Here is a 14,030-nt window from a genome sequence, read left to right as displayed (position 1 = left end):
ATGACTGCTATAGCTGAACCCAGGACACAAGATCACAGTAATAAACCAACGACAGATAGAACTTTGGGGAACTTGTTTCCAGTCATCTCCTTCACCTCTAAGGCACTATAACAGATGTATCAGACTACAGACTATGCTGAGTTAAATGTTATCGTCTCACCTGCTCACAACTGCTCTTTTTAAAGGTGCCTTACAACAAAAGAACTTATATGATTTGTAAAAAACATACTATATAAATCTCATTGATATATATTAACAAAACCTGATGTGTTAAAAAAGACATAATCCCAAAATTCATAGTTTGGACTCTCAACAACAGAATATATCATTTAATTCTTAACCCGAGTTGCCTGAGTACTGGTTTAGAACACCAAGATACAAAATAGGTCATGATGACCTTTGTAATCAGCATGTAAAGTACAATTAGAAAGTCAAGACTGTTCTTATTTCAGTTCCGGCAAGATGTTCGGCATATTGAGCATATTACAATATCATAAAAACATACTCAGCAAGTTTAACTTACCCAGAAGTATCAACTCGGGTGTGGTCTGTTAGCTCCAGGTTTTTATGGAAATCTGTAGTATTTCTACTAATCTTCTCTAAGTCTCTGATAGAGGAAGTTACATCTTTAGAAGTTAAGCGGTAATGTTTTTCAGGACCTGAAATATTTTAGGTCATTTCAGGAACAAATATAACATAAAAAAAAAAACAAAAAAAAAAAAAAAAAAAACAACCCAACCAAACAAAAAACCACACACCACAAAACACAAAAGCAGTATCTACTTTATGAATTTTAGAGAATTTCACAGTATCAAAAATTTGCCATTAAAAGTCTCAACACAACTGTAGCTGATGAACAATGTCACCACAAGTCCTAAAATAAATTATGACTTTTTATTATATGGTTCTTGAACCATTTGAAGTACTGGAGTCTGCTTCCAAGATGTTTATGCCAATAAAATATGAAACCTTATATACAGGGCCCACGAATACCTGTGCGACCTCAAAATGCAGAACTCGGGTAGCTGACTCATGGTAGTACATACAAATTTAAAACACAGTAACAGGATATATCCCACATCCACCAATACAAAAAGGTGATCAACTGGGTCAGAGTCTATGCTTCTCGTACAACACACATGCAAGTATATTACTATTTTCCCAGCTAGCCATAAGTCTCTGCTATGGATTTATAAGTAAGTGAATAGTATTCCAAGAAAGTGGAACAAAAAAAGAAAGAAAGAATGTGACAGTTCAACAATAACTTCCTTCCCTATTCTCCTCTGAACATACTCAGCATGGACGCTCATTCTTCAAATATTAACAAGAAAAACTTCCAAAAACACCTGGGTTCTGATGAGTAGGTATCAAAAAAGGAAGGACAGCTGTCCTGAAATATGGTATTTGGAAGCCTCATAAGAGCTACGGGAAAAATGCAGCAAAAGCTAAGGTAAAAACATTTTAAAAGGTAGAACACACACTCTGGAATCCCAACTACTTTTGTTCAATGAAGATGCATCATAGCCAGGACCTGCCAATATAAAAGCACCATTGCAACTGAGAAGGGAAGGACCACATTACAGCCTATCAAGGCTGCTTATCGCACAAAGTATCTTGGATACTTGATGTTGAGATGGAACAAAAGCATCCCACTTCTGTTTGTTTTCTCTTTTCTCCTGTATTCAAAAAACAAAACCAGGACTCACATTCTGTTCAATCATAATGAGCTCACCCTTGTCTGCGTGCTGACTCCCCCACCCTTGAAAAGCAAGGAGACGAGTTTAAAAAGATCGAGGAAAGGGGGTTAAGTCAACCCCAAGAAAAGAGGTAATACCATGTCTACTGTGTCTTATTAGTGACAGTTCTCAGCAGGACAGATTTATAAAGTTTCCTGTCCACCTTTTCCCCTTCTTTCTACCCTTTCATCAAATTGCATCTAGCTTCTAACACCACCTGGGGTGCTCATTATTAAATATCCAAGGAAAGGACACCTATTTAAAAGAAATTCGTGATCTGAAGTAGTACCTAGTGCATCCTGAAGATTTCTGCAACAAAAATGCAAGGGATAAAAACTAAAGAAAGTTGTGTGAAAAGGTTTGTTTTCTCTAAATTACAGGTAGGTTAAAGTATGATTAAATGGAAATAGATCACTGTTCAACCACAGAAGTCCCGCATCTCCAAGTAGTTTAGTAGATTTTTCCACCAAAATCAGTTAAATCTAAGAAGGCAAATGAAATAGCTTCTTGTTTTCATGATGTTTCTTGTAAGAATGCAGGACTGCCACTTACCTGTATAACTTTGTAATTCTTTTTCCAGAGTACGTAGGGCTACTTGGTCAGCATCATACTCCCAAAGATAATCATCTTGTTTAGTCACATCATTGCACTTATTTTTTGGTATCTCAGTATTAACTCTTAAGGTATGCGCAGGTGAACTCTTTGGTTTTGGTTGAGTGCTTGTTGGACAATTTCCAGTCAGTTTACAGTATGGCATATTTGTTGACCAAGGTCCTCTAGAATCATTCCCTGAAATAACATGAAAGGTCACAATTCCCAATAATTCAAGATTTCACGCAGAAATTTTATCTCAGCTCATTAATAACATTAACAGTAGTTAAAATTATAGAATCATTGAATGGTTTGGGCTGGAAGGGACCTTAAAAATCATCTGGTTCCAACCTCACTGCCATGGACAGGGACTCCTTCCACTAGACCAGGTTGCTCAAAGCCCCGTCCAACCTGGCTTTCAATTGATCTGAAGAGAATATTCATTTTGCTTAAGATTATGAATTAATATTTCTTAATAATAAGATTAAATTTATATTAGGAAGTAGCCTCTCATACTTCAGGGGTATCTTTCAGAGAAAAATATTTTTAAATATTAAGTACAATAGCACAAATTGTGTAGAAAGCTTAAAACTTTAGTTCTTTCTTCTTTTAACTTAAGGTAACATGAATAAAATATAGACAATCTCAAATATTTTTCTGGGATTCAAAATTGACAGTTTCAATTTCCACACGTAACGTTTTTAAAATTAAAATGCCAAACTGGTTGCTTAAGATTAAAGAAATAATGTAAGCTACGTTCCTTGAGATACAGTTTAAATTGAGAAAAGTAACTAAAAAGTACAGTTATGCCTTAACTTGTTTCCTTTTTAGTTCATGTAGTAAGACTTATTTCAATAGTATGAAGAAATCTTATTAGATCAAAACCACATTGTTGCAGAACACATAGTAATACATAACCTTGTTCTAGACAGTTTATTGCCTAAATATTCAAGCTAAGAGCAGAGTAATGGCGTAAAGACAGGAGTAGAAATTAAGCACAATAAAAAGTACTACTAGTGACAGCTGGAAAGAGATAATTCTTAACATAAAACCCCATCTTTACAAAAACAATACCATGCATAGAAGTCGTTATATCTGAAATAAAAATACATAGATGATTCTGTTGAATTTAGGTTATTTTTACATCTTCATCACAGACAGTGCTTCTACTTTTTACTAAGAAAAAATAACTTCTTTAAGTAGGACTTAAAAGCTGTTGCTATCCTTACCTGGGAAGGACTGCCACACTGCCATCAGGGTTGAGATTCTATTTTGAGCCTCCAAACCACTTGAAGGTCTATTCAACTGACTTTCTAAGACACCTTGAACTACAGAGTCATCAGCATATTCACTTAAGCTCCTTTCAATAAACCACTTTCCATCTCCTGAAATTAAGAAGTATTAGAGGAAATTATGTGCAGATTTTGTGTTAATACGAGTTTACTGTTACTGTATTTGTTGCATTTAATGTGTGTGATTTAACGAAGTGATGCAACAAATTTCTACATATAATATATAAAAAGAAAAAAGTCACATATAAAACACTAACAAGCTTAAATTCAAGTGATGTACTTGATCAAATTAATATTCATGTGCACCTATCATTTCACATAGTTTCATATACACAACTAAAAAGCAATAGGTACCTACTGGAATAAAAGTCTGAGGCAATATAAAGAAGCATTTAACTCTATGGTACTACACTGATGTAATTTACCTCAAGGTAGTAAGTTTATTTCACCATTCCAGAGCACCAGTTGTGTGTGTTCACATGGCTGCTACCCCAAAGTGACTTCTACAAGTAAGCTAGCTAGATCAAAGTTACATGAAGAATGTCTAAGAGCAACAGTGATAAACGTGTACCATTTGAGAATTTTATTTATATGCCTTTACCTGGAAATGAGATACTACAGTCCATAGGGATAGAGTCAGTACACAATGAAGAACATGCTTCAAGCATTACTCGTTTAGGGTTTACACCTACAAAGAAACCTTCAAGTCCCCAGTACCATGTAGAAACAGAGTTCTGTCTTTTGGCTATATCCTGTAACTTGAATAAAACACAAAGACATTAGAAACAGGAAACTTGAAAAGTTGTCCTTGCTCATTTCATAAATCTTCAAATTATTCTGACAGCCTGATTAATAGTTATTCGTAAGGACGACGGTTTTGCACGATATATGCTTTAAAATCCTATATACTTTGATTGCTAATGTTGTGAGAGTTTGAGTCTATTTTTCCACTGTGGAAATGAAAAGCAATTTTTTATTGTTTGCTTTCACTTACTTTTGTGCACATCAACTAAAGTAATAGTATTTAACAATAACTCCAAATCTAGTGTCCCAACCTTCTCTATGCTGAAAATAAAATTGAAAGCAAAATATCAAAAGAATATGTGAATAATTTAGGTTAGATAAGAGTATCTACAATTTTTGGCATTCAATCGAGAGGTGAAGCAACCTTGATACAATATGGGAAGAGCTGCCTTCTCCCCCAGAGCACTTTTTTGGTTTAGTCTGTTCTTACTTGTGCTTTTTTGGAACATCAGCAGAAGATTGACAATACACAGTGGAAAGTAGAGAGGCCTTCATTCCCTTTATAGGAAGTATGGTTGGCAGTGACAAACCTCTGATTAAAACTGTAAGCTTGATTGCTTCGGGGTTGGGTTTCTGAAGGAGAATTGGGAAAAGTGGTAGAGTATTTCATGGTAACCATACAACTATCACTTACTATCTCCCAGCTGATTCGGGAACATGAAACGTTGCCTCATGCTTAATTGGGAAAGTAGTTTAAGTAAAATAATTATATATTTAGCAATCAAAGATATAATATATTACCGATGAAGACTTTGTAATTACAGGCAAAACCAAACTCTGACTATTGCAGACACTGTCCAGTTCTTGGGAATCTTTATGGTTTTTCTGCAGTTGTGTCTCAAGGAGATACTTGTTGCTCATTAGTTCAGTTGGGTTAGAGATCTTCTCAGGTAGCTCAGAGGAGGTAAGTGATCTTCTCATAATCTTTACCTTAATACTCTCCTTTTGGACTACATTTCTTTCAAGACGACTGCAGATAACCATTTTTTCTACAAAAGCCCAACACAATAATCAAAATAGGATTATTTTTTAATTGAAATTAATATGAACTCTAACCTGCGAGTCTGCTATATTTTCTTCATGAACTTAAAATATGAAACCTCCACTGAAGTTACCCCTAAGCCATAAAATTACAAACAAGAACAGTCAGCTTCCATTAGCTTCCTGCCTGATATCCAGAGATGCCAACATACACAGGCAAGATTTACCAGGTAGCAGTACCAGTTCTGTATGTTCCTGTACATCACTGTCTGGGAAAACATTTGATCTCAATAATAACCTTAACACATTTCCAACTACTACTTCATGCTAATGTAATTTATTACATTTAGAATGCTGTAATCTAACCAAAGCCAGTGTTTGAACTACAACAGTAGCATCTTAATAACATTTCTTTATGTGTATATGTAATGGTTTGAAACACATACTATCAGGCTGTGAATGATTTTGCAAGTTCTTTTTCTTTGTTTAAAGAAGACATAGCCACTTTAATTTTTATCCTGTGCCCAAAGAAACACATAAATCACATTTCATTAGTCAGCCCTTGTTTTCTTTTTCATATTTGAAAACTTAAATATTCAGTTTTTTGAACTGAGCAGAAAGAGAACAAGTTCTAGGTCCTGAAGTGCTGGAGTAATTGCTTGGTACTTGCAAGAACAAGAAATGAATTACTTACCATTACATCCTAACATTTCTTAGTATTAAAAAACATACAATAAATTTCACATAGGGTAAGAACTTTGGGAACCCTTCAGAGTGCCAAAAATAAAGCTGCCAAACTTTCATGGTGATTTCACTGACATGCAACAACACTGGAATACTTATACACAAATGATCATTTTTCATGCAAAACAAGTAATCATTTATACCGTTTCTCAACTTATCTATATAAAAGCATTTTTCTACATAAAAAGAACACATGACATACCTTAGATCTAATACAGTACGTACATACTGGTTTGTAAAATCACTTCATCTGCTTTACAATGGGTTTCTTTTCAGTATAACGACTCATATTGGGTCAGTCTCTCCCTCAAATACGAGCTTACACCTGTGAGGTTACTGTCACAGTGGATGCCTATCCTTTCGAAATAGGTTGCACATCCCCGCAAATTGTGGTCAAGGGACCTGCATAGCTCAGGGGACGGTACATAATTTCATGACTTTTTTTTTTTCCCTCTGGACAACCATGATAGTTGATGACAACATCCTATAGAAGAATGATGAAATTGTATACGCTTATGTATATTGTACAAATACTTTCAGAATTTACCTTGAGAAATTTCTTTAGAAGAAACAGGATTTCTGTCAAGAGGAAAAGGGAAAAAATATTGTATGTCATCTGAAGAAGTTAAATGGCAAGATAACTATCTCATTATGCCTACAGTTTCTCTTGGCAAAAGGTCTGGTACGTAATGTGTCATTCTGATTTGCAACTGCTTAACAACTTTGAGACAGGTGAACCACTTTGAGACAGGGGAAGAAGGAAAGACCAGAACAATGCAATATAACAAAACTAATCACATCCAGTCATAAATAATTTTGGAGATCAGAAGAATTGCACATGTATCATTAACTATTAGGGATCTTAGTTTTGCATGGAATGACAAGATTAGTCAAGTAAGGGTATCTTAAAAGCATACAACACTGACCAGTTACACACTTGTCTGCATGCTAGTCCCTCCTCCTACCAAGGTAGGATGATACAAAAGAGAAATTCTACCTGTCTTTCAGGACGTACACATATGAAGAAATGTATCTTACACAGTTTAACATTGGGGTGATCAAGCAAACAAAATAAATTTCAAAGCGCAGCCTCTTTAATTACAGGTAACTAATACACCTTTTGGCTCACTGACAAAGCTGAAGACACAAACTCACTATTCACTAACTTTACTGGTAAGCATTTCCTGTGCCTGTTAACTGACAAACTCTTCTCAGACTGTCTTACAAACCAGTCATTACATCATCAGGTCATTCAAATGAAAACTTTCAAGGACAAAAAACAGCAGTCACAGACAGGATCTTGGAAGAAATGTAAAGGAAGGGAAAGCAGTAACAAAGTGTCATGATACTGACACAGTCTGTGTCTAGCGCCAGGGATGAGATGTCTATCTTAACCATGCCTTAAAACAATTTACAGTCAAGGATTCTCCCCTTTCATGTGAAGTATGACTGTCTGCAAATAAAAGTGCCTGTTTCTTAGGAATATAGCTAAACAATAAGATAGGATTATTCCCTTTTCTCTTCCAAATAATCTCCACATTTCTGATACCTTCCACACTGCTCGAGTGGTTCAGCTTTTCCTTGTTTATTCATTCCCGTAGCCCCAGCTTCAATCACCAAAAGGTTAGATGATTCTTCCAAGTCCTTGCCATAAGACTAATTAAAAAACAAAATCAAAAAAAATCAATAATAGATTAAAATAAGAAAGAAAAACCCAACCAAAAAAAAAAAAGAAAAAAAAAGAAAAAAAGAAACACTAAAACACACAAAAAAACATTAGCTCAAGTCATTAAAACCCTGAAGATTTTATTTTTCTATATAGTAAGAGTCCCTGGACACAACACGAAAAAAATACAGGGAACCTCCTGAAAGATAAATTTTCCACATTTGTATGGAAAAGCTAAACAATGCACCTCTATTTTTTTAATTAGAAATTACTTAACTGTTCCTACTTCAAATATTTAACAGATCAATATTTAAACAGATCACATCAGATCACTGTAAAGGTTTGTGAAGTCCTCTATTAAATACTTACTTCATCAAGGAATTCAATTTTCAAAGAGGACTCTGCACTTTCAGGAACAGTGTCGGGTACTTCTTTTCTAAAAACAGATGTCCAATATCTCTTCACCTCTTCAACTATGAAATATAATTAATTTGACGTGTTTAATCTTTTACTGTTCAAGATGCACTTATAGAAATGCAAACCTTTTATTTATTATAAAGTCCCATAAAATTCTCCTTTCATAACTGTTACTTTCTTTAAGCAGAAACTGCTTAAGTATGTAACTGTTCAGTAATCACAGGAAAAAAATAATCCAAATAAAAAGTATTTTACAGTTAGATTCAATAAACAGAAGACTGTTACACCTGTTAAGTCATCGACATCATCATCATCGTCACCTCCTTCTCTCCCTCCTCCAATCACAGCCTGATGTACGCTCAGTGTTTGCACAGGCCTTAAATCTTTAATGCAACTAAAAGAAATATCACCAATAGGAGCTCTAAAAAAGGAAAAGAAATCAATCTTAAAAAGTCAGTCATCTCTCATTTTTATTTTTTTTTATTTTTTTTTTTTTACATATAATACCACAGTCATTTAAAAAAAGAAATAAAACACCACATTAGTTACTGCATTAATTCTGAAATATTAAGTCAGCGAGTCTGGTTATAGCAATTACTTTATTAAAATAAAGCACCCTCTATACAGTCACTTAATTCTTGATCATATATCTAATATTTTTAAAGTTTCAATGGTATTTTTGTTAATGCGGTTAAGGATTTCTGACTTTCTATTAGTATGAGCAACTTCAACATTACCTTCTGTATTTCTTAAGTAAGAGTTTCTCCATGTAGCTCAGGCCATCCTTCTGGAATTCAATTTGGATAGGTTTCTTCATAACAGTAAGACTGGTCTGCACCTCACAAACTCCCACAGATTCTATTAGAATTGTTACAAAAAAAGTATACAGCCATTCAGATTTACAAACTTGACACATCAGTAGTCTATGCCTAGCTAAGTTTTTGCATCATTCCAAAATTTAAATGGCCAGCAGTATAATATTTAGACAACACAGCAGAGGCAGCCAATAAGAACTCATTTATCACAGCTTGTCACGTAACAGAAGATTACCACATCCCTAACTCCACAGATAAAAGTCCCACCATATAACGGGAAAGTAGAAATATAAAAAAAAATAAAAAACAGTATAATACTTTTTGTACAAAAATACAGAAAGAATGAGCACCATCCAGGAACTAGAGGAAATAGATCAGCTTGCACAAATCCAATCAGAAAAGAGGTTTTTTCCATATTTTTCCATGCATACTTCAACTGATTACATCTTTTCACTGGGACAAAGAAATATTAAGAGCTGTGGAAGGCAAGCAGAAAATGTACTTTGATACAACATACAAAATCCTGAGCTATGCACATTCCTTGTCTCAGTTAAAAGCCGTGAATTTATGCTTAAACATTACAGTTCGCCTAAAAGTCTCATGTAAGAAAAAAAGTCATGGAAAAGTTCGGGGACACAAGCTAAACAATCTGGCCATTGCCACACTTCATTACAGGAATTGGAATAAACACTAATCTGCATGCTATTTAAAAAAAAGAAAAGAAAAAAAAAAAAGAGGTTGTTGTTAATTTATAAAGAAACAGAGAGAAAACTTAAGAAGAAACATTTACTATTCTAACAGAACATCTACCCTCACAAAATCTGCTAACTCACCAAAATGGCTCCTAATGTTTTAAAATGCAATTAAAACAGAAAAAATACCTGATAGGACACGACTGGCACACAGTTGTTCTCTGTGATCATGATTACCTTTTCTCCATTGAAGCAAAGCTTCCTGAAAAGACTCTGCAGATTCTTCCTCATTAAATGTACCATTTAGTAATAATCCTTTGTTGTCATATTCAGTGCTTGTACGGGTTGATGCTGAGGACAGTTCCTGAATCAGTTCCACAACACAATTAATACAGCACTTCTTATGACTCTCCTCAGTTACATACAACAGCAACAATATTTTTAGTACCAGCTATGGAAATGCAGCACCCTGTTTTCTGGGCTTATGCTATCTACCCTAGTAATTAAGATAGATAGCTTAGTTTTCATGTGGTCTTGCTCACAATTAAATTGCAATGTTCTATCAAAACCAAAATAAGAAAACCAAAAAAGTCTGTATAAGCACGCACTAAAGAAACACCTAACTTAAATGCTTTTAGTAAGCAGAAAGCGGCAACCATAGATAACCCATATCCTGTGTACAGGATGGCTATTGTATCGACAGATGTGAATAAGGGTCAAAGGGCTGTGCAAGTCTGAGAGCCTGATCCCGTCCTTGGCAGCCTGTGGAAAAGCCTAAGGCCACTCTATCTAAGATGTCCTAAACAACAAAAAGATTTTTTCAACATTTTTCTCCCTGACCTGTACACACCTCCGCACTGCTCACTGATGTTAGCAGAGATGAAAACTTGTCTGATGTGACCTGATGCTTGCTATTTACTGTCTTTTGATCTTAATTTTCAATTCATTCAGATTTATTCCCTTTACAAAGTGATCAACAACTTCCAATTTTCCAACATGCATATTAGCTTCTGTCTGTTAATGAACCATTATTAAACCATTAATTTATTATAAACATACTCAAACATTCCACCAAACAGCATATAAAAAGCAGGCAGGTCACTACATTCAAAGACTGATGATGACATAAGCACATCATAATTTCAGTAATCAGTAGTGTGCAAATGTGTGAGCAAATATTCAATATTCCATTAGGTATTACACCTGACAGAATAGGTGAAGCATTTTATGCAGCACATACCATTTAAACAAATCTATGAGCTATGTACTTTATTAATGAAGTACTGCTTACTGAACCTTTTCAGCAGACAGAAACACATCTGTAGAGGTCAAAAAGAGGAAAATCTTTAAGAGACTAACTGGAATACCAGTTCATACACAAAAAAATAGTCCAGGGAAGTCCACACTACAAAGAACTAGATTAGTTTGACTGAAACTGGCTAGAGAAGGAGAATAAGAGTTTTATTGTTGGGACAGTACTGATTTGCAACTTTCATTAGAATGAAGACTATTACTGTGGAAATGTAACATGAGGGTTTTGATTACCACCCCCTGAGTTATTAACAAGTAAAAACAAAAACTATTTTATGTTCATCCTCTCCCTACACCCCCTCCCTATACACAGAGGAAGACCAGAAGGAAAGATCCTTTATCTACAAAATCCTCAAATATGGCACATACTCCTTCCACAAAAGCACAAAAGCAGTAAAGGTACGGGCAGAAAGTGTAACAGAACGAGTCCAAGTAGCCATTGCAAAACTAGAATGTGCTCATACCTCCTTCTTTCCAGCTGCTCTGCACTATAATCAACCCAGTGCCTTTGCAGCTGCTGTGATGGAGATCACAGAAACTTATACTCAAAGAGAAAGGGGAGTTTCTCTGTGAAATTGCCCTTCTTGGCTCATTCTGTTTCCTATGGCAAGTGCACTCAAAAGTACATAGCTAAAACTTGTGTTGATTTCTTTTTCACCACATGGAGAAATTAGTATTTGAAAGGCTTGCCCTACTGTGTTACCTGTATAAAGGGCATGAACATCTTCATTGAGATTTTGCTAAACTGCTTCAAAATACCTAAGCAAAAAACGCAAAACCGATTTTAGAAAATACTTGCAAAGCTTATTTTTTCTGGCCTCATGTTAAACTTCCCAGCAGTTTAACTTGGACACTAATTTTCTCCTACTTCAATGCCTAGCCAGCCTAAATTGCTTAGGCATCAAAAACATCTATTCCCAAAGCAGGAGTAAGGGAGGGGGCAGAGAAGAGTCCAAGGCAGAAGCAACCTGACCCACCAAGAAAGTGAGAAAGCACTTCTCTGGATTCTCACACTAGAGTTACTGCCTTGGAATTTTCAATTGCATATTTTCTCTAAAAAACAGCCTTTCCTCCTCACTGCAGATCAAGTGCACAACCTCACTTGGACTGCAATATCCTTTCCTCCCTTTGAAAAAAATGGAATTGCAGCTACTCTTTTCTTCTCCAAATGCAAAAGACACCTTTTGGAGCTGTCTGCTTCCTGTGCTCTTTTGGTAGTTCCCTTTATCAATAGAGGCAGTTTCTAATTAGTTTTAGGGTAGGACTGGAGAAAAGAGGGAAGACGACAAGGGGGGAGCAGAGAGAATCAAGACAACCAAAGTGGAATCCTCCTGATGCAGATGGAGTCATCACAGCACTCCATGATTCTCTATTTAAATCCTCATATTCTTCCACTGAATCACTGTATCACCTCTAATCCCCACAAATAAGCTTCCAACAATTTAATCCAGTTTGTTTACTGCCAAAAATGAGATGTGGTTTATCCCTTTTTTTTAAAAAAAAAAAAAAAAAAGAAAGAAAAAAAGAGAACATATTACACATGTCAAGATTTATCACTGTTATCTTACTGCTGCTGCCACCCAGTTTTCAATCTAGTCCAGGGAAAAGCTTTTATATCCACTGCATAACTCAGGATAGCACATCATCCCCAACAGATTATTTATCACTGGCTGTTCATTACTCATGGGATAGTGTATCCTTCTGTAACTGCCTTAAATTCTCACCTGAAGTTTTCTCACCAAATGCTGTAATCTTTCTACTAACATACTATAAGCAAGCATCATTTCTACAAGGACGTATTTATCAGACCAACAGCTTTAATAATTTACTGCATTACTAACAGGATTATATTTCTGGGAAGAAAGAATGAGATCATCAAATAAATTTTAGCAGGATAACAGATTGATGTATCCAGTATCTGCCTTCATGAAAATCTCATACAGTAGAACCAAAACAGTTACATTGATTTACATTCACTCAAGATTCTATCTACCTTTTATACATTTACGTTAGCTTGCATTCTCTCAATAAAGTAACTTTGATTATTTGCAATCATATGAATGAAATATGAATGCAAACATTTTTTCGTAAGAAGTTCTTGACATGGCTTCTTTTTCATTAGTCCAACTATAAACCAGGCATCATTAACACAAAAATGAAGGAAAATGAAAACAAGCAAATAACATGTACTTGAAAATGTATTTAAAAAAGTAAACCATGGAATTTAGCAAAATCAAATCTGGAATAACCTTGGAGAGAAAAATAGTGGTTTTGCCCAAAAGAGAAAATCCAAAATGCATTTACATTTTGGTCCAAAAAAAGAGTTACGACAACCCATTTATGAAATGCAATCAAACATTATGCATGAGAAATTTAATTTTGGTACAATTAAGTGTCACACAATAAATCTAGGAGGAAACTTTACTACCCTAATTATAAAATTATTAAATTTTTATTGTTCCAAAACAGATACGTAACAAAGTTGTATGTTAGAAGCTGAATATTACTATATTGCATAATAAAATCACCCACAAATGAGGTCTCCACTGTATTATATAATATTTTACTTTCATCATACTTTATTTCTTATGACAGGAATCCAAGTATGAAAGAATAAAGAATGCTGAAAGCGTTCATCTAACTGATCAGACACAACTGTAAGTAGGAATTCAAAGTTTCAAGTTTCCTTATAACTACATTTAAATTACAGGTAACAGATTGCTATTTATACTCACCAGGGTATATCACAGTCTGACTAATGAACAAACACCCCTGACCATTTTTAGTACTTAACAAAACTTCATTTTCTAAACTGTTTGACATCCGACAATCTGGAAAAGTCTCAAACATAGCAATAACAGTATTTCAAAGAGCCTGTGTAAAAAAAAAATCCTGGCCCAGCAATTTCTTACATATTTCCAACCACGTAACACTACCATTGGTTCAATTTAACTCACTTTTCTATGAGGTATACATGACCA

General features: G+C 34.9%; 1 protein-coding gene across 1 annotated transcript; it reads right to left on the bottom strand.

The window, feature by feature from the left end:
* Window positions 1–523: 523 nt before the first annotated feature.
* On the bottom strand, window positions 524–10,752 carry ZBBX (zinc finger, B-box domain containing; the record flags this gene model as incomplete). The annotated part of the gene is given in 13 exon segments (XM_010015373.1): window positions 524–659; window positions 2,289–2,525; window positions 3,557–3,712; window positions 4,221–4,377; window positions 5,165–5,412; window positions 6,696–6,847; window positions 7,698–7,804; window positions 8,184–8,287; window positions 8,519–8,652; window positions 8,969–9,089; window positions 9,928–10,102; window positions 10,589–10,671; window positions 10,674–10,752. Coding segments are annotated over 13 exon segments (1,889 nt in total), but the record flags the coding sequence as incomplete, so codon positions are not given.
* Window positions 10,753–14,030: the final 3,278 nt, after the last annotated feature.

This window comes from Nestor notabilis, unplaced genomic scaffold (genome assembly GCF_000696875.1).
Source record: "Nestor notabilis isolate BGI_N333 unplaced genomic scaffold, ASM69687v1 scaffold705, whole genome shotgun sequence".
NCBI classification, from domain to species: Eukaryota; Metazoa; Chordata; class Aves; order Psittaciformes; family Psittacidae; genus Nestor; species Nestor notabilis.
This window is presented reverse-complemented; position numbering and strand designations above follow the sequence as displayed.